The sequence below is a fragment of the Theropithecus gelada genome, chromosome 5 (genome assembly GCF_003255815.1).
Source record: "Theropithecus gelada isolate Dixy chromosome 5, Tgel_1.0, whole genome shotgun sequence".
Taxonomy (NCBI): domain Eukaryota; kingdom Metazoa; phylum Chordata; class Mammalia; order Primates; family Cercopithecidae; genus Theropithecus; species Theropithecus gelada.
The window spans coordinates 67,004,079-67,026,117 of record NC_037672.1 but is presented as its reverse complement, the minus strand read 5'-3'; the positions used below and the strand labels follow the sequence as shown (position 1 = coordinate 67,026,117).

Genomic DNA, 22,039 nt, shown 5'->3' with positions numbered 1-22,039 from the left:
GTGTTGGGCAGGAAGAGGCTTTCATGGGAGCATTTGGCCACTTAGCTGAGAAAGAGGGAGATGAGCTCATTTTAGATGAGCCAGAAGTTAGTGGGGGAAATGGAGCTGCAGCCCCTCCACTGGGTGGTCCTGTGAGAGATGTGGACTGAGAAGGTCATTTCCAGACAGCACCCTGCATGGTCAGTTGGGGTCAAAGGAATGGCCATCACTGAGGAGAGAATCACAACTTTTAACAAACAATTGATGTACATCCATCATGAATGGAAACTGTGCTTGACAGCAGAGGTAGGAAGAGACAGAACTAAGATTAAGATGTGATTCCTCATGGAAGAGCTCACAATTTAGTAAGGGAAGAAGTCCCAAAGAATTGCACATTTTTATTTCAAAGGTCCAGTATATCATTGAGGATCTCGACAAGAAAAAGAGAGACACTCAGATTGGGATAAAGAAACTAATGACAAAGGTCTGGCTGGGGAATGGGAGAACCACAGGGGGTCACGATAACAGGGCTGTTACAGGCCAGACCTAGGAGGAAAGGAGAGAGTAGTAACCAGAACCCAGAAGGAGAGGCCCAGTAGAGTTGACCACGCCAACAGGAGCAGTGACTCTTGGCTGACGGACACAACGATCTCAAGGTTAACCTCCCTGGAGTGAAGGGAATGATTACTGTGTCCTCCCTCTCCCAGCTCCTCTGATACACAGCCAGAAGCCAACAAGGAGACGCACTGGTGTGGTTCATGCAGGTTGACCTCCTAGAGGGCTGGTCAGAGAACCACACAGAGAAGGGTGGAGAGTGGATCTGCAGAGGTGAAGGAGGGAAATCTGTTGACTCCTCTGTGCAGCCCATCACCCCATTAGCACCCTTTTTATACCTCCGGGCCAGCACTTAAAACATTGAGCTTGAATGTATATCTTCAGTCTCTCTCTGTCCCAACCCCTGCACCCCAGGCTCCCAGCATGAAGATAACATCTCTGACACTGGTATGTGGAGCAGAGTGGGTGTTGACTTTGATGCGATATCTTAAGAACCATCTTAAGCAAAGGGAGCATCAAAATACAGTGACCCCATCTCTTTTCTTTCCTAGTTCAGGCCCTCACCACCACTTGTCTGTACAACTTTTTCAGTTTTTAACCGGCCATCCTCTCTTCACTTTCTGTCCCCGTCAGGATACCTTCGACATAGCAGGTTGATATTCCTGAGCACAAAATCTAAGCTTAGCATACATGAATCTCTAAACTGACACATCTACTCCTTCCTACAAGTACTCTAGTTTTATGGGCTGGATTATTCAAGACAGTTCTGTTCTAATATCTTGGCTTGATTTTAGGCTCTATATCTTGATTTCCTCAACTCTAGGCCAGCAGGGTCAAGAGGCCCCAAATTGGTGGCAGTTGGCTCATAAACCTTGAAGTTCATGGGAATATCATATACAGCAGAAACTCAGAATAAACGACAGAATGTTGAAATGGCTGGGGAAGAGACGTGTGGCAGATTAGAGGGACATCACTGACCAGTGCACATTTCACAGACCAAAGAGTGTTTATCCCTATGATCTACTAAATGAAAAAATATTTAGATTGCATCTACCAAGACCCTCTTCTTCATGCAAACAAGTACGAGACCTATCCTTTGAGATTTTATCGTTTAAGTAGAGAGAAAGGACACAGGACAAGTAACTCTTAATATCACTACTTAGTTTCTAATATGAGAATGAACCCTGGTAGGCAGAAGGACCTCTGGGATGATATGATAGAACCTGCTCACTTCAAAGGTGAAGAAACTATGTCCCAGAAGTCTGAAGTGCCTCACCCAAGATCACACGGCTCAGTGGCAGCATTGGGCCCTGTGCCCAGGGCCCAGATCTCTAAGCCAAGTCAAGTCCTCTCTCACCACTCTGAATTGCTGCACTGCTCCTTTATTAGCTAGCAGACCAAGCAGCATTCTGTGGGTTTGCGCTTCAGGTTACTATTTTGGGATGCTCTTATTTAGAGATTCTTTATACTGCTTTTAGTAGTGGCAGTAATAAAACCACATTTTGCATAGCATCTTGTCTTATCCTGTGTGGGTTCACATAGTATGTTTCTATTAATCCAAGGATTCACCCACTCAACAAATATCTAAACATAGTCACCAATGAATAATTCTGAAACAAGGTGAATATTGTGGGAGTTAAATTTAACTATACATGTTAAGGAAGGGCTCCATGATGGAGAGAGCAGGGAGCTGAGTTGCAGGAAATAAAGCAAATTTGGGCCTAAAGGGAGATGAAGGAGATTGGGGCAAAGGGAGTTTCAGGTGCTCATTTACAAAGGCAAGGAACCAAGAGCACGATCGTTAAGGCTGGACACACTTGCATTCAGAATCCACCCAGAAGCTGTAAGCACTTAAGCTGCTCTTGTTGAATAATCCAGTGCCCTCCACATTGCCAGGTCTAATGGTAAATTCTTAGACCTATTTTATTTGTTTATCATTTCAACTTTTATTTTAGATCAGTGGGTACATGCCCAGGTTTGTTACGTGAGTTTATTGCGTGATGCTGAGGTCTGGGGTACAACTGATCCCGTCACCCAGCTGGCGAGCACGGTACCCAATAGATAGTTTTTCAGCCCTTCCCCCATTCTGCCTCCCTGCTCTTGTATTCTCTGGTGCTTTGACCTGGTTTGACCTGACCTGGAGCAGTGTCTGACTCAGATGATCACTGCCCTCATCGTTAAAGCACTGGCTCTGCTCGACGTTCAGGGTGTGCATCTTCACTACCTTCTGTCTCTGCTGCCTCGCTTCACTTCCTCATTTTCCTTCACTATCCAGGTCAAGTACCTCAGGCCTCCTCTCTCCCTGATCTCTCCACTGTCACTCCTGAGTGGATGACTCATGACTTTCAGTGTCATCTGTGTACTGATAACACTGAGATGTAAAATTCTCCCCCTGTTTTGCTTCACTGAACTATAGACATGAATAGCCAGCTGTCAGCCAATTCATTGTCTCCATTGGGTGGCTCATAGGCATCTCACACTTAATATGTCTAAGGCGAATTACTGATTTCCTTAACTCTCGGCCTGTGCCCCTTGATCATTTCCTGTCTTCTGTCAATTCTTCAGGCCAAAACCCTCGAAGCAATCCTAGACTCCTTTCTTTCTCATTTACTCTATATCCAGTCCATGAGATCGGGGCTGATCGCCTCTTGTCCCTCTGTCATCTTTCACGCGTGTCACTTCAATATTCCTGCAACTGATCTCACTATTCACTGCACCCTTGTCGGGCAGATCTTTTCAAAACTCAGAACAGACTCCACTGTTCGTCTGCTCTCACATTCCAGTCGCTCCCCTCTCTGAATCAGAGTAAAAGCCAAAGTCTCTACCATGCCTACAAAGCTCAGCAGGATCTGACCATAGGACCTCTACCCTCACCTCTTCCACTCTCACCCTCAGACACACTGGCAGTCTTACTGCTTCTTGAACATACCGGAGATACTCCTGTCTCAGGGATTTTGCACTTACCATCCCCGCTGTCTAGAACATTCTCCCTCCAGATCTTCAGTGGCTCCCTCCTTTTCATCCATCAGGATTCTGTTTACCTGTCACCTCCTGAGCAAGCCTTTATTCACTCCCCCATCTGAAATAGTAACCCCCATCACTACTGATCCCTTTCCCTATTTAATTTTTCTTTTTATCACTTAACCATTTTCTGACATCATATGATTTATTTGATAAGTTAGTGTCTGTTTTCTGCCACTAGACAGAGTCAGTGTCTGTTTTCATGTCACCATGAAAGCGAGGACCTTGTTTGCAAATAGGAAGATATGGGCAACACCCCCAACCCCTAGAACAGAGCCCAACACATGGTAGACCCTCAATAACAATAACATCTGTTGAATACATGAATAAAACAGTCAATCAACTGATATTAGGGAAGTTAGTAGATCTCCCTGAGCCTTGATCCTATCATCAGTAAAATGGGATAGGGATAGTATTCACATGATGGGGTTATTGGTAGGTTCAGGTAAGATAATAAATTTACAGCATATGCTATTGAGCAATATCTCAATCAATGGCTATGGTTGCTACTTTACTATTATTTACCATTATTACTATTCTGCTCGTGTGATTATCATTGTTATTATTTTATTTATCATGTTGAAGAATGCCCACCATCTTCAACAAATATTTATTGAGCTTCTACTATGAGCCAGGCATCTGGTTAAATACTAGGGATATAGCCATGAGTAATACAGTCACTTTACTCATGGACATTACAATGTAGTGTGCACATGGTGCACGGCATAGTGAGTAACCTAGTTTGGGTCCCAAGCTACATGGAGGGAGACACTGCAGATGTAGGAAGGATGCCTTCAGGACAAGCATTAGGGAACCCTAGGGAGCAGCCTAAGACAATTGGTTATACTTTCTAGGCCATTGATAGTCACCAAGGGCTTTTGATCAGGGGAAGAACATATTGAGAATCATATATTAAAAGTATTCAACTGATGGTAATATGTATGTCAAGTTGCAGGGAGTTCAGAATTGGAACCAAGTATGCCAGTTTATAACTGTTTTCTGGTTTGTCATTGTTGTGCACTGATAGCAGGCACATCACTTAACTACTCTAACTTAAAAGGGCTTGGTTGTAAACTGAATACAGGAGAATCAATCTCTCAGGTCCTTTTGGCTTTTTATACTATGGTAATTATTTATTACAATTATCCTTTACAGAAGACATGAGGTTCATGGTCATATGAAGCGTACTGAGAATATGTATGTTCCAAGAATTGGGCTAGGGACTGACACAGGTAGCCCTCATCTGATCCTAGTGGCATGAGCTCAGCAGTATCTGTTCTACAGGTGACAAAACAAGTCCAGAGAGACTAAGTTCTCACTTGAGTGACCAGACCAGGATTGAAATCCAGTTCCGCTGACTGACCCTAAGTCAAGTGTTCCTTTCACAATGCCCATCCTACCTGAATTAGTAGAAACACAGAGTTAGGGAAGAACTGATGGGCTTCAGCATTACTGCAGAAATGAGCTAGATGGGCTAGTTGCCAGATGTTGCCAGCTGGGTCCCAGGGGTGGAGGTGCCCAGTGAGAAGAGAAGCAGATGGTGGTAGCCGCCATGCAAAATTGGCTGTGCAGAAGAAGAGTTTGATGGATTTTCATTTTTTAGCTTTTGTTTGGCTCTTAAAGGAAGAGAGAAAGATGTGATGTGTTAAATTTGGGTCACTTTGTTTTATTAAATCAGAGCTCTTCAAGGATGAAAACTATGACTATAGTGTGTTTTTGACTCCCTGAACAAAATTGAATGGTGCTATGAACAATTTGCTGCTCAGTACATGCTTGAGGGATTAACTGACATTGCAAAACAAGTAATATTCAAAACATCATCAGTTCTTGCATATGCAGACTTTAAAATTATAGTCACTGTGCTTGTTGTAAAGTGGATATTCTCTTTTGTCTGTAAAATCCACATGTACACTGGTCTTTCACTATCCTATTATTTTCATTATGAAGAGAAGCACACACAACTGTGAAAATTGGTGAAGACCATTGAACATTAAATTGCTGATCTGAACCGCAGTATTTACTCAGTGTGAGCTATGCCAATAAATACCTTTAAATAAAGGGCACTAAGCAGGCATAGACATCTAGACATCTCTATGTCCATACCGGCAAGGGACTTTCAGCTCTACAAGACACCCATAAACCTTAGATTTGAAAAAAGACTCAACTTGTAGAAACGATGAAACAATAATTTTAAAAGGATACGTAGAAAATTTCAGAAGTGAAAAAATGTATATTGTAGTATGTTAATGACCATCATGTTTAACTGACATATTAAAAATAGGTTAAAGGGGAAAACAATTATTTAATTAAAAAAAAAAAAAAAAAAAAAAAAAACAACGTAGGTGTGAGAAGACTGTGGTAAACATTTCCTGGTCAGATTCTTTTAAAATGGCCAGAATGTATCAGAAAGCAATAATCCTAACAAGTATAGTGTCTTAGGCTCAACTTTACAAATATTAGATCATTGTACATGCCCAGGCCTGGTCCTCTTACGGTGAGTGCTGCCACCATCTTTTCAGTTCTCTCTCTCCCACTCCCTAGCTCTACTCTGTCACTGAGTACTGTTGATTTTGAACTCTTGGTAGCTCTCAAATTCATCTACTTCTCTTTGTTTTTATCTCAGAGCTCCCATAATCGCACTGCAATAGCCTCCCAACTGCCCCTCATTTCCCCCCCTGCACCCATCTCCCTACTCTGTGTTGTCCACACAGCAGCCAGAGTGACAATTAAACACAAATCTGATCAAGTCTCACATAACCTTACTACCACCACCATCTCTGGGGGCACCCCACTGCTTTTAGGGTGAAGTCCAGACAACTTCACTTTATGGGGGCTCCACTTGTCACCCCAGTGTCATCCCACAACCCTCCCCTCGCTCTCTACACCACCCACACTGGCTGTCTCTCAGTTCCATGAGTGCCTACATCTCCCTCTTGATTTAGGGCCTTCACTCACTTGGACGCTACCTGGGACTTTCTCACAACCCATCACTTCACCTGGTTAATTTTAGCTCATTCCTCAGGTCTCAGCTCAAATAGCACCTGGTCAGAAGGTCTCTTATGGGGCCCCCTGTCCAGTGTTGGCCTCCCAGTTACAAGTTGTCACAAGTCAATCACATCTCTTCTTCACAGCATGTGGAGAACACATTTTTCTTGTGTTTCTTTGTTCATTGCCTTAACTGCTTTTAAAGTACCTGAGAGTGGGTCCTTGTCTATTTTGGCTCACAAATATATTCCCAGCACCTAAGAGTGTCTGGCTCAGGGTAGGTTTTCAATAAATGTCCAATGAATCAATCAAATCAATCAGTGACTTTTGGAGACAATATCAATCTTTAGACAATAAATTCACATATTGTGTTAGCCTCATTAATCCTGTGCTTTGAAATGAGAATGAAGAAAAATTGAACATCCTCACTGTGTCCGCAGAGACATCCCTTCGGATGCCTTTAAGCAGTGTAGATGTCTAAAGGACTTTCTGCTGCCCACCCCAAGCCCACCCCACCTCTCTTCTCACCATTCTGACTCCCTTCTTTGGCTTTCCCATAGACTCCAGGGCTGCCAAAGCTATGGGTTGTTATAAACTCTCACTCATATTTTTTCTTTTGTGCCCAGTTCTTTTTTTTTTTTTCTTTCCAACTTTTATTTCAGTTTTGGAGGGTACATGTGCAGGTCTGTTACATGGGTATATTGTGTGCCATGCAGGTTTGTTGTACAGATTTTGTTACTGAGGTAATAAGCATAGTGCCCTATAGTTTTTTTATCTTCACCCTCCTCCCACCCTCCACCCACAAGTAGGTCCCTGTATCTGTTGTTCCCTTCTTTGTGTCCATGTGTACTCAAGGTTTACCTTCCTCCTAAGTCAGAACATGTAGTGTTTGGTTTTCTGTTCCCGCATTAATTTGCTTAGGTTAATGGCCTTCAGCTCCATCCATGTTGCCGCAAAGGACAGGATTTCATTCTTTTTATGGGTGAATAGTACTCCATGGTGTATATGCACATTTTGTTTATCTAATCCACCATTGGTGGGCATTTAGGTTGATTCCGTGTCTTTGCTATTGTGAATAGTGCTGTGATGAACATACATGTGCAAGTGTCTTCATGGTGGAACTATTTATATTCCTTTGGGTATATACTCAGTAATGAGATTACTGGGTCAAATGGTAATTCTGTTTCAAGCTCTTTGAGAAATCTCCAAACTGCTTTCCACAGTGGCTGAACTAATTTGAATTTCCACCAGCAGTGTATAAGCATTCCCTTTTCTCTGCAACCTCACCAGCATCTATCTTCAACTTTTTAATAATAGCCATTCTGACTGGTGTGAGACGGTATCTCATTGTGGTTTCGATTTGCATTTCTCTAATGATGAGTGGTGTTGAGCACTTCTTCATATACTTGTTGTTTTCCTATTCTTTAAACTTAGTTTAAACCTCAAAGTTTCCTAAAGCCAAATAAACTCCCATAAGGGGCTCCAACTGTCAGATTTTATTTTAAGTAAAAATTATTCCGAATTATTGTCTCTTCTTCTTATATTTCTCCTTTGGCTCAGTTATATTACCTAAATCTTAATCTGGTTTTGAAATATTTCCAAAATATCTTTTGAGATATATATGTCAAGGTAATCAAATCAGCTATTTACTATCTATTTAGTTTGTCATGTAGTAGCAATATAACTCTATCACATATTTTAATTGTCCCAACATCACCTTTTATTACATTTGGAAAGCTTTTGTCTTTACAGAGCAATTTTCTTTTTCTGTTTCAAATGCTTTCACCAATCGCATATGATGAAAGTGGCTGTGGAAATGGTTTACTGAGAAGGTGGGATTTAACTTATAAACACAGCTGATACCATTAATATGTCGGATATGGATATGCTTGATTCCATACCCTGACTGAACCCTTACTCTAATCTTCCAACTCAAAAAAGCATGTCTTTTTAGTTATAAAATAATTTGGCAGGGAAATGAGAATGGATCAACACCCTCCCATCATCTTTATCAGAAAGGTTCTAAAAGTCCCATGCCAGAGAGTCAACTCAGGAATATTGCATTAAGAGTGCATAAAATGGATGCTAACTTAATACTGTCCTCAGCATGCTTTGTTCCCCCTCGGGTCCTAGGATACAAAAATATTGGCCAAAAAGATGATATTTTATTTAACAGTATAATGCTTTTATTGTCAGACTCATGAAGGCAAATGTTAAAATTATAAAATCTCAGTAGGTCCATGGATATGGGCCATCAAAAACACTTTGCCATATTTCCATGTGGAGAAATCATGGAGTCATTTCAAAGACAGGCTCTAGGAAGGCAAGAATGGTAGTAACAGCACAAGTTTTGGCATCAGACTGCCTGGTTAAAAATCTCACCTGTGCTATTTGCTAAATGGGAGAAATGAGCAAGTTTGTTTATCACAGGTGTTCCATTTTCCTCATCTAGATGATGAGGGTAATTATAGTACTGTACCTGTTTTACAGGATTCTTATTAGGGTTAAATGAGACAAGTATATTAAGTGCCTCTTACATAGTTAGCACTGTGTAAATGTTAGCTATTATTATTACAGTTGGGTCCTTAATTCTCAGTGTGGATACCAACCAGCAAGAGTTTTGACTCTTCTAGACTTTGATTTTCTTAACTCGAAGAATTAGAATGTTTGTAAAAACACTTTCAGATTCCCAAAGGGATTATTACTGTGACCATTAGATAATAAAAGTCCACTTAAGTACCCGCCTACAGCATAATACAGAAAAGCACAATCCAAAAAGTGTAAAGGAGAAAAATAGCTATGTTCACATTTGAAACAGTAACAGTTTCAGAAAACTTGGAAAATCCAAAGAAAAGTGGAGTCCAAACAACTGAAGGTTTCTAGCTAAGAGAAAGGCAATCTTGGGGCATTGGGGGAAACAAAAGCTGAGCTGTAGGATTTAGCCTGTGTCCCATCTGCCCCCAAGGTTGGACAATTGAGACCTAGAAGTTGTACTCTTCCCTTAACTTGCATCAAAGTTTGGAAATTATTTTTCTTTCCAATGTTTTTAACTCCAAAACTTTGAATTCCTGAGTCTGGGAGAAATTAACACTTGGTAAATACAGTATACAAAAGCAAGATCCTGCGTGGCCTTGCTGATTAATGACATGGAGTGAGGCTAAATTTAGCTAGTGGTTCCTAGGAGATCCCTGAGTCCTTGGGACTGTAGTAATTATATTGATGTCACTGCCCTTGGCCAAGGTGTCAGGAAAGGTAACCTGAAACTATGACTCTCTGTTCCCTGCCCATATTCTGTGATAAAAAATATAAACTTGCACACTGCTTGGCAACCAGGGTTAGGACTTTGTCTTGGGCTCTTAGAAGTTCTTCCTTCTTGCTTATGTCCTCTGAACCAAGAAAATACCAGTGTGGAAGCTCTCACCTGCCAAGGTTGGTGAACTCCACAAGAATCTGAGCCTTTACCTTAGCAGACTGGATGATTTTTGCAAAGGACATACGCCAACTTTTCTCATTTATTTTTCCCTTTAGTTTTTTGTTTGTTTGTTTGTTTGTTTTCTTTGAGACTGAGTTTTGCTCGCTCTCATTGCGCAGGCTGGAGTGCAGTGGCACAATTTCGACTCACTGCAAACTCCACCTCCCGGGTTCAGGCGATTCTCCTGCCTCAGCCTCCCAAGTAGCTGGAATTACAGGTGCCCACACCACACACCGCTAATTATTGTATTTTTAGTACAGATAAAGTTTAACCACATTGGCCAGGCTGGTCTCGAACTCCTGAACTCAGGTGATCCACCTGCCTTGGCCTCCCAAAGTGCTGGGATTACAGGCGTGAGCCACTGCTCCCAGCCCCTTTAGTATTATTTTATCCATGATCATGCCTTGTTTTCATCACTGAAATACTAAAGAGACAGAGGAGACAGTTAACAACAACAGCAACAACAAAAAGCTCTTCTCTCTCATTGTTCACGGAGATGCTGGCACCTACTGAGCAAGATGGTGGCATGCTTCCTGCAATCCATATTCACCCCTCTAAGCTTCCTTCACAGAGATGACCTAGGAGTTGAGATTCCCCAGCCTGGCCTCTGATGTTCCTCATTCCTGGCACACTTCTTTTGATCTGGGGAGCACCATTAGCACAACTGAATGAGGGGATTGATCCCGGACACTTAGCTGGAGTTGCTGTGTGTTAATCGGTTGTTCTAAGGTGGAAAATGGCTGCTTTGCCTTGAGAAAAGGCAATGAAGAATATCTCTCATTATTCTTAGAAAACCAGTATAGTTCACATTACAGGTGTCAAAAGAGAGCTGAGATTGAACAACCTGAACACACAGTTAAAATAAATTCCAAGCGGAAAAGAGGCTTCATTCGTGTGGGAAAAGATTGTAATTCTAAGTGAAGTGAAGAAACTTTAAAACCATGGTAACCAAGAACTGTGCCGACATGTGTGCCTGGTTTGCATTCATTGCAAACGTGCGCTTCCCAGGTCCTTAAAATACAGCTGATGTGCCCCTATGAGAGAGGAATGAAGAAAGAGGAAACAAGCACTGGGCTTGTGCAAGAGCAAGTATTTTATTATCTCAACCAAGGTTAATATTTCTAGCATACATTTTTAATTACAGGTTTTAGGTAGGTAACATCCTTTTAGATAAAAGTGAAGCCACTCTCTAAACCAGGTCTTCTGATGACATGAAGTGGAAACATAGATGTTGGGATCCTACCCCACAGTTCGAATCCCAATTCTGCCCACTAACTAGCATGTAGATAAGAGTATAAACATGAGGTAAAACATTCCAGCTGTGATAATACTTGGCTAATTTTGATAAAATTTACCTCTGCCACTCTGTATAAACAAATGACTAGTAACTTAATGATGTAAAGATTTTGAGAGAGGAGTAATGGGGAAAAGGGCTAATTTACTTATTTACAGGGACAAGCTTAGGTTGTGTTAATTAAAAATACTTCTGTAGCATAGTTTTATGCAAGCTGTTTTCTTTATAAAGATGCTTTCTTTTTGCAACGTAACAACTAATAAAGTTCAGGTTTTTTAAAGTGGCTGTGCTTCAGAAGAAATCAGAGTGATTTTGTGAATCACTTACTTTAGGCCTAGACAGATAATAAAGTATAATGTAGTATACCTGGCTTTAAGAGACTTTCAGTCTAGAGAGTAGGCAGAACGTATTCCCATAAAACCACTGGTATGACAGTGTATTTCATACATCTACGTCTTATATGTATAATATACATAACCACCCACAGCTACATATGGCAGTATCAGTTACATACTAAAATAAATTTACTAAATTGTCCCATACACAATAAGACAGCAAATGTCTAGAAAAAGAGGACTCAAGATAGTGACTGTCATCAGGGATGAGTTCCAAGAGAAAGTTGGACTTGAGAAGGATTTTGCATAAAAGGTGCATCCTTCTTCCCAAAGCATTTCCATGGTCCCTGTTCCCCAAACTATCAAGCCAAACACCATGATCCCTGGCTTTCAGAGTTTTTATGATTTGGTCCTGAGTACTCAACCATTTACATGATCTCTGTTAGTTTCCATTATGCCTTCTTATATAGCCTGTGGTCCTCGTTTTGTCACTTAATCAGTCCTGCAGCCTTTCAGTCTCCTAATCCATAAAATGAAGGCACTGGCCTCTACAAAGATCTCAACAGCCCTCTTTGTTCATGCTAATTTACAAAGCATTTCATCTCATTTGATCCTCCCAGTAGCCCTGTCAGGTGGAGAGGACAGGGATTAGTCCATTTTTTAGATAAGAACACCAGTCAAGGTGCTCTGTCTTTAAGCCCAGTGCAAACCCTTCAGGCCCATAAATGTTGGGTGTCTGCTCTCCTCCGAGGTGGTTCCTGCCTTGATCCTCCATTGCTGTCTGTCCAAGTCCTGCCCCATCCATCAGAGAACAGCTTCATTCCCAGCTCTTTCCAAGACTGCTCCAGACTTTACAGGCCCACCCACTTTAGTTACAGGCAGAAATACAGAGGCTGGCACTACTCACCTCTCTTGCCTCCCTGCCTGTCTATCCATCCAATCCTGCACACCCCAGTATGGTTCCTGGGGCCTGACACTTGTCTCTGCCACGGAGTGGTGACACCTCAGGGCCCTGGCCTATTGAGTCTCTGTACCCCACACTGTCCTGGCTTAAGGTGAGCCCATGGAGTTCATTCAGGAGAAGCTTATAGGGTGGATTTGGGGTAAGAGGGAGGAGACAAGATGTGCTTCCCCTGGCATGGGGTAGAATGGAAAGAAGAATGGGAATGAAATCCAAGCAGACAAGGCCAGAAGACAAAGAGACTTTCAATAATGGTAAAATTAGGATCTACCTAGGTTGCAGTGTCTAAGAACTGAGGTTTTCTTTTCTAACTTTCTCTCCATCTCACAAACTACACCCTGCTCCCACTACCGCCCCACTAGAAGCAAATTGCAGTTACCATGTACCCTGGGTTATTTAATACACTGAAATGAACAGCATTTGGCAGCATTCTGAGCAGTTATTTTGCACCACAACACACACTAGAAACCAATGACCCGAACAATCTAAGGCTGCTGTTCTAGAACTGTAGTCTGCTTCTAACTAGCCCTCTTTCCAATTAATTTGAATTATTGAGCTTCAATCTTCCTTCACCAGTATGTACAAGAGGACCCACGCCATCACACAGCCTAAGGCAGGCCCTGATTCCAGGGCAGCTAAGAGAAAGCAGGCAGAGGATGCACCAGAACTGTAGGTTTTATTTTAAAACAGTTGAAGATTTAGTGCTAGAGCCCAGGGTGGCAGGAGAGCCTAGTGGGTAACACATGGACTCTTGAACCTGTGCTTGTATCCCAGTTCTTCTACTTAGCAGTTCTGTGGCTTTGGGTCCTTAGCATCTCTGTGACTCAGTTACCCCAACTGTAAAATGGAGATAACAAGAATACCTACTTTATGGAGTTCTCATGAGGATTAAATGAACTGAAATAAGTGAAGCTCATAGAACAGTCCCTGGCACACAGTAAGTAACTGGAAAATGTTAGTTGCTTTTATTTTTGTTGTTGTTTATTTATCTTGCTATTACTGTTGTTCTTTGGAGGAAGGAGAGATGATCTGATACTCTTGCTGTGAAAATGAAGAGCCTAGCATAATATATAGAGATTCAGCAGGCACAGAGTTCTAACTGTCAAGCCCTCGCCAGTGACCCACTTCCCTCCTCCAGCACATCCACAGACACATGCTTTTAAAGAGAAAGAATTCCTCTGACACAAAATGTTCCTTCCCTCTTGGTGACCTTGACTGAAGGAGCCGCCACACACTCTGAAGTGGCCACCTGCTCCTCTTCTCCGATTCTTACCTAATCTCTGGACCAGGAAGTGGAAAGAAAAGAGCAAGAATATTGAAAAACAGTCAAGAGGTTTGTTAAAGACTCTTCTCAAAATAGATCAGAGGCATGCACACATACTCAGGAACTTGGTCAAGTATCTACATGCACCTTCTAAATAAGCTGACTGGTGAATTTTCAAGGAGAATGTGGCTCAGGAGTCATCTATGGATAGCAGTGAGACACTCACCTCTTTTTCACCTCTGGAAACTTTCCACCATCACCTCCTCCACCCCTAGCTCTCTCAGAGCAACAAAAACTTCTTTAAAGAGCCCAGCAAAGTTCTTTCTTCAGAGATTGTTTGGGTTCATCCCATCATGTCCTAATATTTACATTTTTGATACAATTGGGCAAATACTAATATTTCTTCCAAAGAGCTCAAATAAAATGTTTATTTCATGTTTAAAGTGAAATAAAAAGAAAATCCCTCAATGAGAAGAGTCCCTAGAGGAACATTTGAGGTTTGAGAATATTGCTAAGCCCAGGAATACAGAAGGATCCTTTTAGTCAAGTGAGAGGCAGGAGGCTTGGATGTGAACAGAACCCCTTCTGAGTGTGTGAGAAAGAAAAGGGGCCCATGTGTGTGGCGTGCGGGCCCATGGGGATGTGTGAGTGTGGGGAGAGAGACTCTTAAATGATGCCACACATTCCTGGACTGCCTCAGGGTATAGAACAGAGCTAAAACAGGGAAAGGAATAACCCCGAAGGCAGCCTCCTTCCTCAGGGTTGTAGAGGAGTGGAGTAGTGGCCGACCAGGCTGACCAGGAGTTTACTCTGGCTGCTTCAAGGATGTTATCTGACTCTATTTAGACAATTATTCCTTGATAAAGTTTGGCGGTGTGTCCCCACCCAAATCTCACCTTGAATTGTAATAATCCCCATGCATCATGGGAGGGAACCAGTGGGAGATAATTGAATCATGGGGGTGAGTTTTACCCATGCTATTCTCATGATAGTGAAGATCTCATGGTTTTATAAAAGGGAGTTACCCTGCCCATGCTCTCTTGCCTGCCACCATGTAAGATGTGCCTTTCACCTTCCATCATGATTATGAGGCCTCACCAGCCATGTGGAACTGTGAGTCCATGAAACCTTTATATATATATATATATATATATATATATATATATATATATATATATCACTCTGGGGNTATATATATATATATATATATATATATATATATATATATATATATATCCCAGTCTTGGGTATGCCTTTATTAGCAGCATGAGAATGGACTGATTCATTCCTAAATGAACTCTCCTTCAGCTAACCACCTTGGTCACTGATGGGGACTTTCAAGTGCACAGTGAGAAGGGCAGGGGGCTGGGGAGGTGGGACCACAGATGTAGTCGTAGGAGTAGGCACTCAGGTAAGAACTGGAGCAGGTGATTCCAAGGTGAATATGTGGTGAGTCAGCTGTGTGGAAACGTTCTTAGCACAGCTATTAGGGTATAAAAAAATTTCCAGTAATCTTTTTTAAGCTAAAATTATATTTGTTTATTCAACATTAAATACATCAGTTAAGTATCCACTGTGGGACAAAGATGGTGCCTTAAGCTAACGGTGCACAAAGAAATGGGAAGAGATGCAAGATGGCCATGAATAGAATTGACCTAGGGAAGCATATGAACATAACACAGAATGCTTGAAAGAAGTTGATGCTGAGATCTGAGAACACACAACGACACTGTAATTTATTCAGGGGTGTCAAGGAAAACAGCTCAGAAGGGTTGATATTTAGGTAGATGATGAAGAAGAATAGGAACTGGCCAAGCTAAGAAAAGTTAATGATTAAAAATGCAAAACCTGGATTAAATAGTACTGGGTCCAATTGCTAGTTCTATCATTTACCTCATGTAAAACCTTAATCTCTCTGAGCCTTAACTTCCTCATCCATAAAATGGGAACAATTCTTCCTGGTAAAGAGAATTAAATAAGATGATAGCTGTACAGTTTTGCGCACAGTCTCAGCCCAAAGTAGTCGCCTGCAAACGGTAGCTATGGTTATTCTTTAGCCCGTTTATTCTGGTCCTGGGCCATTAAAAAAAAGTGGCAAAATGCAACCCTGAGGAATTCCAGACTTCAGGGAGACCAAAATTCAAAGAGGCTTTGGTTCAGAGGCCTTCACCAACCCTTTGGATAGACAGAACATGTTGGTAGAGTGAAATGTGCTAGTACAGTGGAATATTCTTGTATCTTGGATTATAAAACATATAGATAAGTTTCCTCCAGTTCTTAATTTCTGCCCATTCCAGGGCTTTATCACATGAGTCACACCCACTCTCTAACTTACAAATCCCAATGAGGAAGAAATGAAATGCGAGCCACCTTCCCCGTGTCTCCACTCCCAGTGCACTGCCTGTCAGTGTCCCGCACCTTCCTCGTAAGGCAGAGGCTCCCCTGCCCCCCAGCCACACCTTCCTCATTTTTTCTCTCCCTTCCTCATATTGAAAAATGTAAGAGGAGGAGGAGGGGAATTCCAGTTTAGTTTAAACAGAACTCAGGGGGAAATGGCATTTGTTTTCACAAGGAGGAAATAAAGCCTTTTCAGTCACCCTATAAAGTTGTGCTAACATGGGCTCAGCAACCCCTTCGTGTTCTCAAACTGTGATGCCCTCAGGTGTGGAACTTCCCAGGGCTGATGTTACCAGCTGCTTCTGAAAGTAGCCACTGCTGTGGAGGTAACAGCAAGCTCAGGATACAAGATCTCCTAGGCTCAGGGCCAGATAAAGGTTGTCTGCTTCTGGAGGACTCTTGTTCCCATGGCTGGCATCCACTGAGAAGAGTCAGTGGGTAGCAGAATAGTTAATACAGTGGTTCAAATATTTAAGTACTATCTATTTTGTCTTATACCATTTGGCCTTATATTGGGCTGTACAAACTCTCAGAAGTGCCCCTTTGCCCAGCTGCCCTCAAGGGCCCATCAGGAGGAAAATAACTGGCTAATTCCAGCTCTGGTCATATAGGCTGTCGTCTGTGGACATGGTAGGGTGACGTGGAAGAGCCCCATTTGAAGATTGGGGGTAAACTTGGAGCTAGAGAGCCACCCATTACATGGAGGAGAAGTGGTCACTCTATCACTTACAATCCAAAAAAAAAAAAAAAAAAAGAATGCACTTTAGTTGGAGAACCTGCCTGATTTATCTTTAGAAAGAGGTGGTATATAAATAAACTCAGTAAATCACAAAGTTGGAGGGGACCCAACTGCTAAAGTTAGAGAAGAATCTCTGAAAAAAGGCCAAACCTGTGATTTCCTATATTAAGCTATCCCTGGAGAAAGAAAGAAGAGTCTTGCGGGAAAATCAGCTATATTCCTTCTTTTTTCTTCCAGTTTTAAAAAAGAAAAATTAAATTAAAAGGTCAGTTTTTTACACTTCTCTTAATTGCAATTACTGTATCTTTTTGAAACTTAAAATACTCCTATCACCTTACCCTGTGGTTATAACCCTCCTTTCATAAGCTTTTAAAAGAGCTATTACGAGGCATCAGTGAACTTTGAATTGTTCTAATTTCAACACAGTTTAGAGGCCAAGAAGCCAAGAGGAGTCTTTCGAAGTAGGAGTGGAGGTTTTCCATAAGGGGAACTGACCTCGGATGTTCTCTACTTGACCCAGTCTGCACATTTGATCATTCAGTGCCGTAATTCTGTCTTTACAATAGTAAAAAGGAAAGAGAATTATTAAGATAATTATATTAATCTGGCTCAAAATGATTCCAGGAGCAAAGAAATGGATCTGTGAGTGTTCAGAAGCTTGTAAGCTCTGAAATGGTTAAATATGATAAGTCTTCGTCTCAGTTTTAATGTTAGCAATGATTTTTTTTTGGATCTCTCTTTTAGAAATTATAACCAACAGGAGCATAGATGTCTGATGTAGCATTCTTTCATCCAAAGCTTTTGAGAACTTACTAAAGAATTAACAAGTGGACTGATTGGCTTCTTAACTGTGCTACAATTCTTTTGGTGGGAAGGCTAATAAAGCGAACAGTAACAGGAGCCATTCATAACCAGCAGACAAAAATAAATAAATAAAAGAAGAGATACTAAAATAATCTACAGTGATAAATCTCCAAAAATGTTGGGGAGAGTCATCACTTTTGAGACTTTTGAGACTAGAGTCATCTCTAGTGCACGAGAGATGAGAATTGGTCCAGGATCATATATTTGCATAGTGCTTTAAACTGGTGCACCTGGCATCTCATTTAATCCCCTTAAAATCATGCAAGATGGGTAGAACACTCTTATTCCTCTGTCTCAGCAGGTAAGTAGTGTAAGAGTCGTCAGGGTTAAGTAAATAGTTCATGGTCACACAGCTACTAATAGTTGGACCACACTCAAATCCACATATTCAGACTCCAAATCTCTTGTGCTCTTTGCAGTGTGTTTAAAAGAGTCCAATTCATTTGTTGAAGTACTAGTAAATAATTTCCCAGTTGCCTAAAAGAGTAAATGGGGTCCCTAACACCAGCTTTAGTGCCAAAAACTCACTTTAAGTATTAGGGGACAAGAACCCAATTGATTCTTGCCATTTTTAAGGTGAAATAAAACTAAAGTATATTCATTATTAATGCAAAGCTCACACAAAAAGCATGTTGTGCTTCAAAGTAGTATTTGGAGGAGGTATGGTTATTCTTACATGGGTACATGCTCAAAGAGTTTTTTTAAACTGCCCATTAATAGTTGCTTTTGGAACCAGATTTCAAACTACAGAATAAAACATTCACATTACTTTATATCGCACCAGGATATTTCTACAAACACAAAATAGTGTTACCTATCAGACCTGACCTTATTCTATATATCAAACTTTGCTTTATTCTCTATAAAACCAAGTTTACTATTCAAGAATGAAAACTGAACATATTTCTCACAGAGGAATGTTTTAAAATGCTTTGACTTGATTGCCTCATGAAAATTAGTGTATTTCCTACCAAGGCGACCCTTTTAAAGTGGATACTGCTGATATTTTTATGAAAAAACCAACCACATTACTTTGTAGTGACCCTTGAATAAAACATCCTAAGTCTCTCAATATTTCACAAGTAGTAGAAAGAAGAGGCAGAGCCCATAAAAGAAGAAAATAGGACAAAAAGAAATGTAAAACCCACTACCCCTGCAAACAACAGCAGCAGCAACAACAACAGATTGATGTCATTCTTAAAAAGATAATCAAAATATGACTAAGTACTCCTCTCTGAATTCCAGGTCAGCCAAAAAGTCTTGATAAATATTGATCATTTACCCAATTTTACCTGCATAAAAAGTGTTTTGGTAACAGAGTTAAGATCCTGGGTTTTATTCTAACTGTGAATGTCATACAGAATGATCTGAAGTAGCTTTTTCCCCTTTCAGAGAAAAGATGGGATCAGGCAGAAGGTGGATACGATGCACGCCAAAGTCACGTGATGCCCCGTATCCTCATGTATCTTCTTTTCTGTGCCCTTCCTCCCCCACAGGCAGCATCGCCGCCATTACCGTGACAGTCATCGCCGTGGTGCTGCTGGTGTTTGGAGTTGCGGCCTACCTAAAGATCAGGTGAGACGCAGCTTCGTCTTCTCTTTAAAGAAAAGGATTCTGTGTTATTGGGCTCTGGTTCTGAGCGCTGTTTTGCTGGATACTTGTTCCTTAATAGGTATCTGAGCCCTCAGAAATATTGGCAGAGAAGTGAAAAATGGTGGGTGTTCTCCTGCTTCGCACAACACAGGTATAGATGTACCTTGGCAAAGTAGAAGTAGTAAGCTGAGATATACAGCATGATGATGCAATGGAAGAAGAATTAACGTGGAGTCGGGAGACTGAAGCCTAGGCTCTCTGTCCTGAATGTACCTCATTACCCTGGGAAAGCCACATGCCTCCTAAAGCTCACCTATTCTCATCTATGAAAGGGGGTAGAAGGGTGGGATCGATGGTTCCTAAATTCTGATGTTCTGAATACCGAACTGTGGATTTGTACCCAATCTGTTAATGAGGTTTCCACTGATTCTCATGCAAAATGTAAAAAATATAAGGAAGGTGTGGCTTTTCCTATAAAACTATTTTCCCCTGTGATTATGTCTTTATATTTTTGGTTTTAAAATATCTTTTCTCCTATGAAATTAAGTAATAGTAGCTGAGATTTTACTTTCTTTAGCCTAATAGGAAGTTGCAATACTCTGTGAGTCCTCCATTTATGTCTTCTATTGCTCTGTGAAATCAAGTCTCAATACCACGTTACTCACAGTCTCTGAGTGTCCTTCCAGCTGTAATATGCCAGATGGCAAGTGACCGTCTTACTTCCCAGTCTGTGCAGTGCCCATAACAAAGGACAGAAAGACACAGGCTGCGTGGTGAGGACACTCACCTTTGACCTCCAATTCGTTCTCCTCTCAGCAGCCAGAACTATTTCTATGTAAGCTCCTCTGCCCTGTCACTCCCTTCCTGAAAAACCCCAGTGGCTCCCCTTGCACTGAGAATTAAATTGTAACTCCTCAGCATGGCCCTCAGTCATCCTGGACCATGCCTGCCTCCCTCTTTCCAATCATCACATCCCTCTCTCCCTCAGAAGCCCTGAGCTCCAGTCACTCCAGCTCCCTCCAATTCTTAGGACACATCAGGTTCTGTCTTTCCTTCCCCAGGCCCTGGGATCCTGCTAGTCCCTCCCTGAGATGCTCTTCTTCTAGCTCCTTCTCATGCTGTGTACATTGACTTTCATCTCACTTCCTTTGAGAGATATCCTTTCCAGTTCAGGGCCCGTGTTATTTACTCTCTTAGTGCCTTGTTAAGTCCATCCTGGCTATGACCACTGTCTATTATTTTATTTTCTAGCTATCATTTTGTTTTTGCATATGTGTTGCTTATTTATTGTCTCTTTTCCCCACAAAAAAATGTAAGGCCCTTGAGGACCTGGATTTGTCTGTGAGGACAGTGCTAGGGACCAAGACGGTGCCTGATATATTGAACAAATAAGCAATGAAACATAAAGACACACAATCCCATGGGCACTGTGGCACACACACAGACACCCGTGACTTGTACCCCCAGCAGCCATGCTTCTTCCTCAAGAAGCTGTGCCACCCTGTCCTTCCCTCCTGCCCTTGTTCCCATGTAGAGCTCATGGATATGATTCCTCATCTCAGAGCACACATCCACTCTGCTGCTGCCTCGTCTCATCCCCACTCATCGCCCAGCCCCACCCAGTGCCCACTGGGAGCGCTTCCCTCCTCCTTCCCTTTCATCTCCCTCCATCTTGTGTTCTAAATGTGCACCAAATCAATCTTGATAATGTCAAGTATGAGAGTGCCTTGCAGTATCACCTGCATCAACGATACAAAGAACAGGAAAGCCAGGTTTTGAAGAGAAATTGGAATGAAAGGGCCCACATGATCTGTTTCTAATAAAACATTTTATAAAAGCATCCAGAAGTTTCCCCCAGATTTAAAAAAATATTTCTCTTCATTAAGTCTGCATGTCCTTGAGCACTCAACTTAATTTTATAAATTATGTCTTACTGAATGGTACCTTTTTCCATCTGGTTTAATTATTAGTTTATTGCTGCAGATACACCGTATTTTAATTATGAGTTAAATTGGCTTTTATGAACTACTCTGGGAACCTCGTTTCCATTTTATAACAAAGTATCTGTTGAAAAATATGTTCTGCCCCTCCTCCCCAAAAAGGAACTTACACATACATTTTAGAGTCATTTTAGAATCACCAATGGTGAGTTCCTAACGGGCTACAGTATCAAAAATACAACCTTCACTGACTTGTGGAGTGAAATAGAAACACTTCCTTCTTGCTACACACTTCCCCAAAACGGTACGGAAGTAACTGGAAGGACTCTTCCTCTTCACTTTGGCAAGAATTCAAGTTTACCACCTCTAAACCCACACTGGCTATACGCAGGCAGTCTAAAACGGTGATTAACAATTCCGACTCCACAAGCAGGGAGACCTCAGTTCAAATCCTAGCTCTACTATTTCCAGCACTGTGACATAGGCATATCATAGAGCACCACTCACCCTCATTTCCCTCACCTGTAAAATAAGGGCAGTAGTTTCTACCTTGTGGCTTTGTTTGGAAGCAAGTACATAGCACTGCCAACATCATCATCATCATCAAAGTGGTAGACTGGAAGGAGCCCCGGGACGACAG

At 41.6% G+C, this 22,039-nt stretch overlaps 1 protein-coding gene across 2 annotated transcripts in view; it reads left to right on the top strand.

The window, feature by feature from the left end:
• The window catches only part of PARM1 (prostate androgen-regulated mucin-like protein 1), a 117,346-nt gene that overhangs the window by 84,424 nt on the left and 10,883 nt on the right, over positions 1-22,039 (top strand). For both annotated transcript variants that reach the window (XM_025386488.1, XM_025386487.1), the window contains one exon: positions 19,363-19,441. In XM_025386488.1, the coding sequence (XP_025242273.1) occupies positions 19,363-19,441 (79 nt within the window). The remainder of the gene's footprint in view (positions 1-19,362; positions 19,442-22,039) is intronic.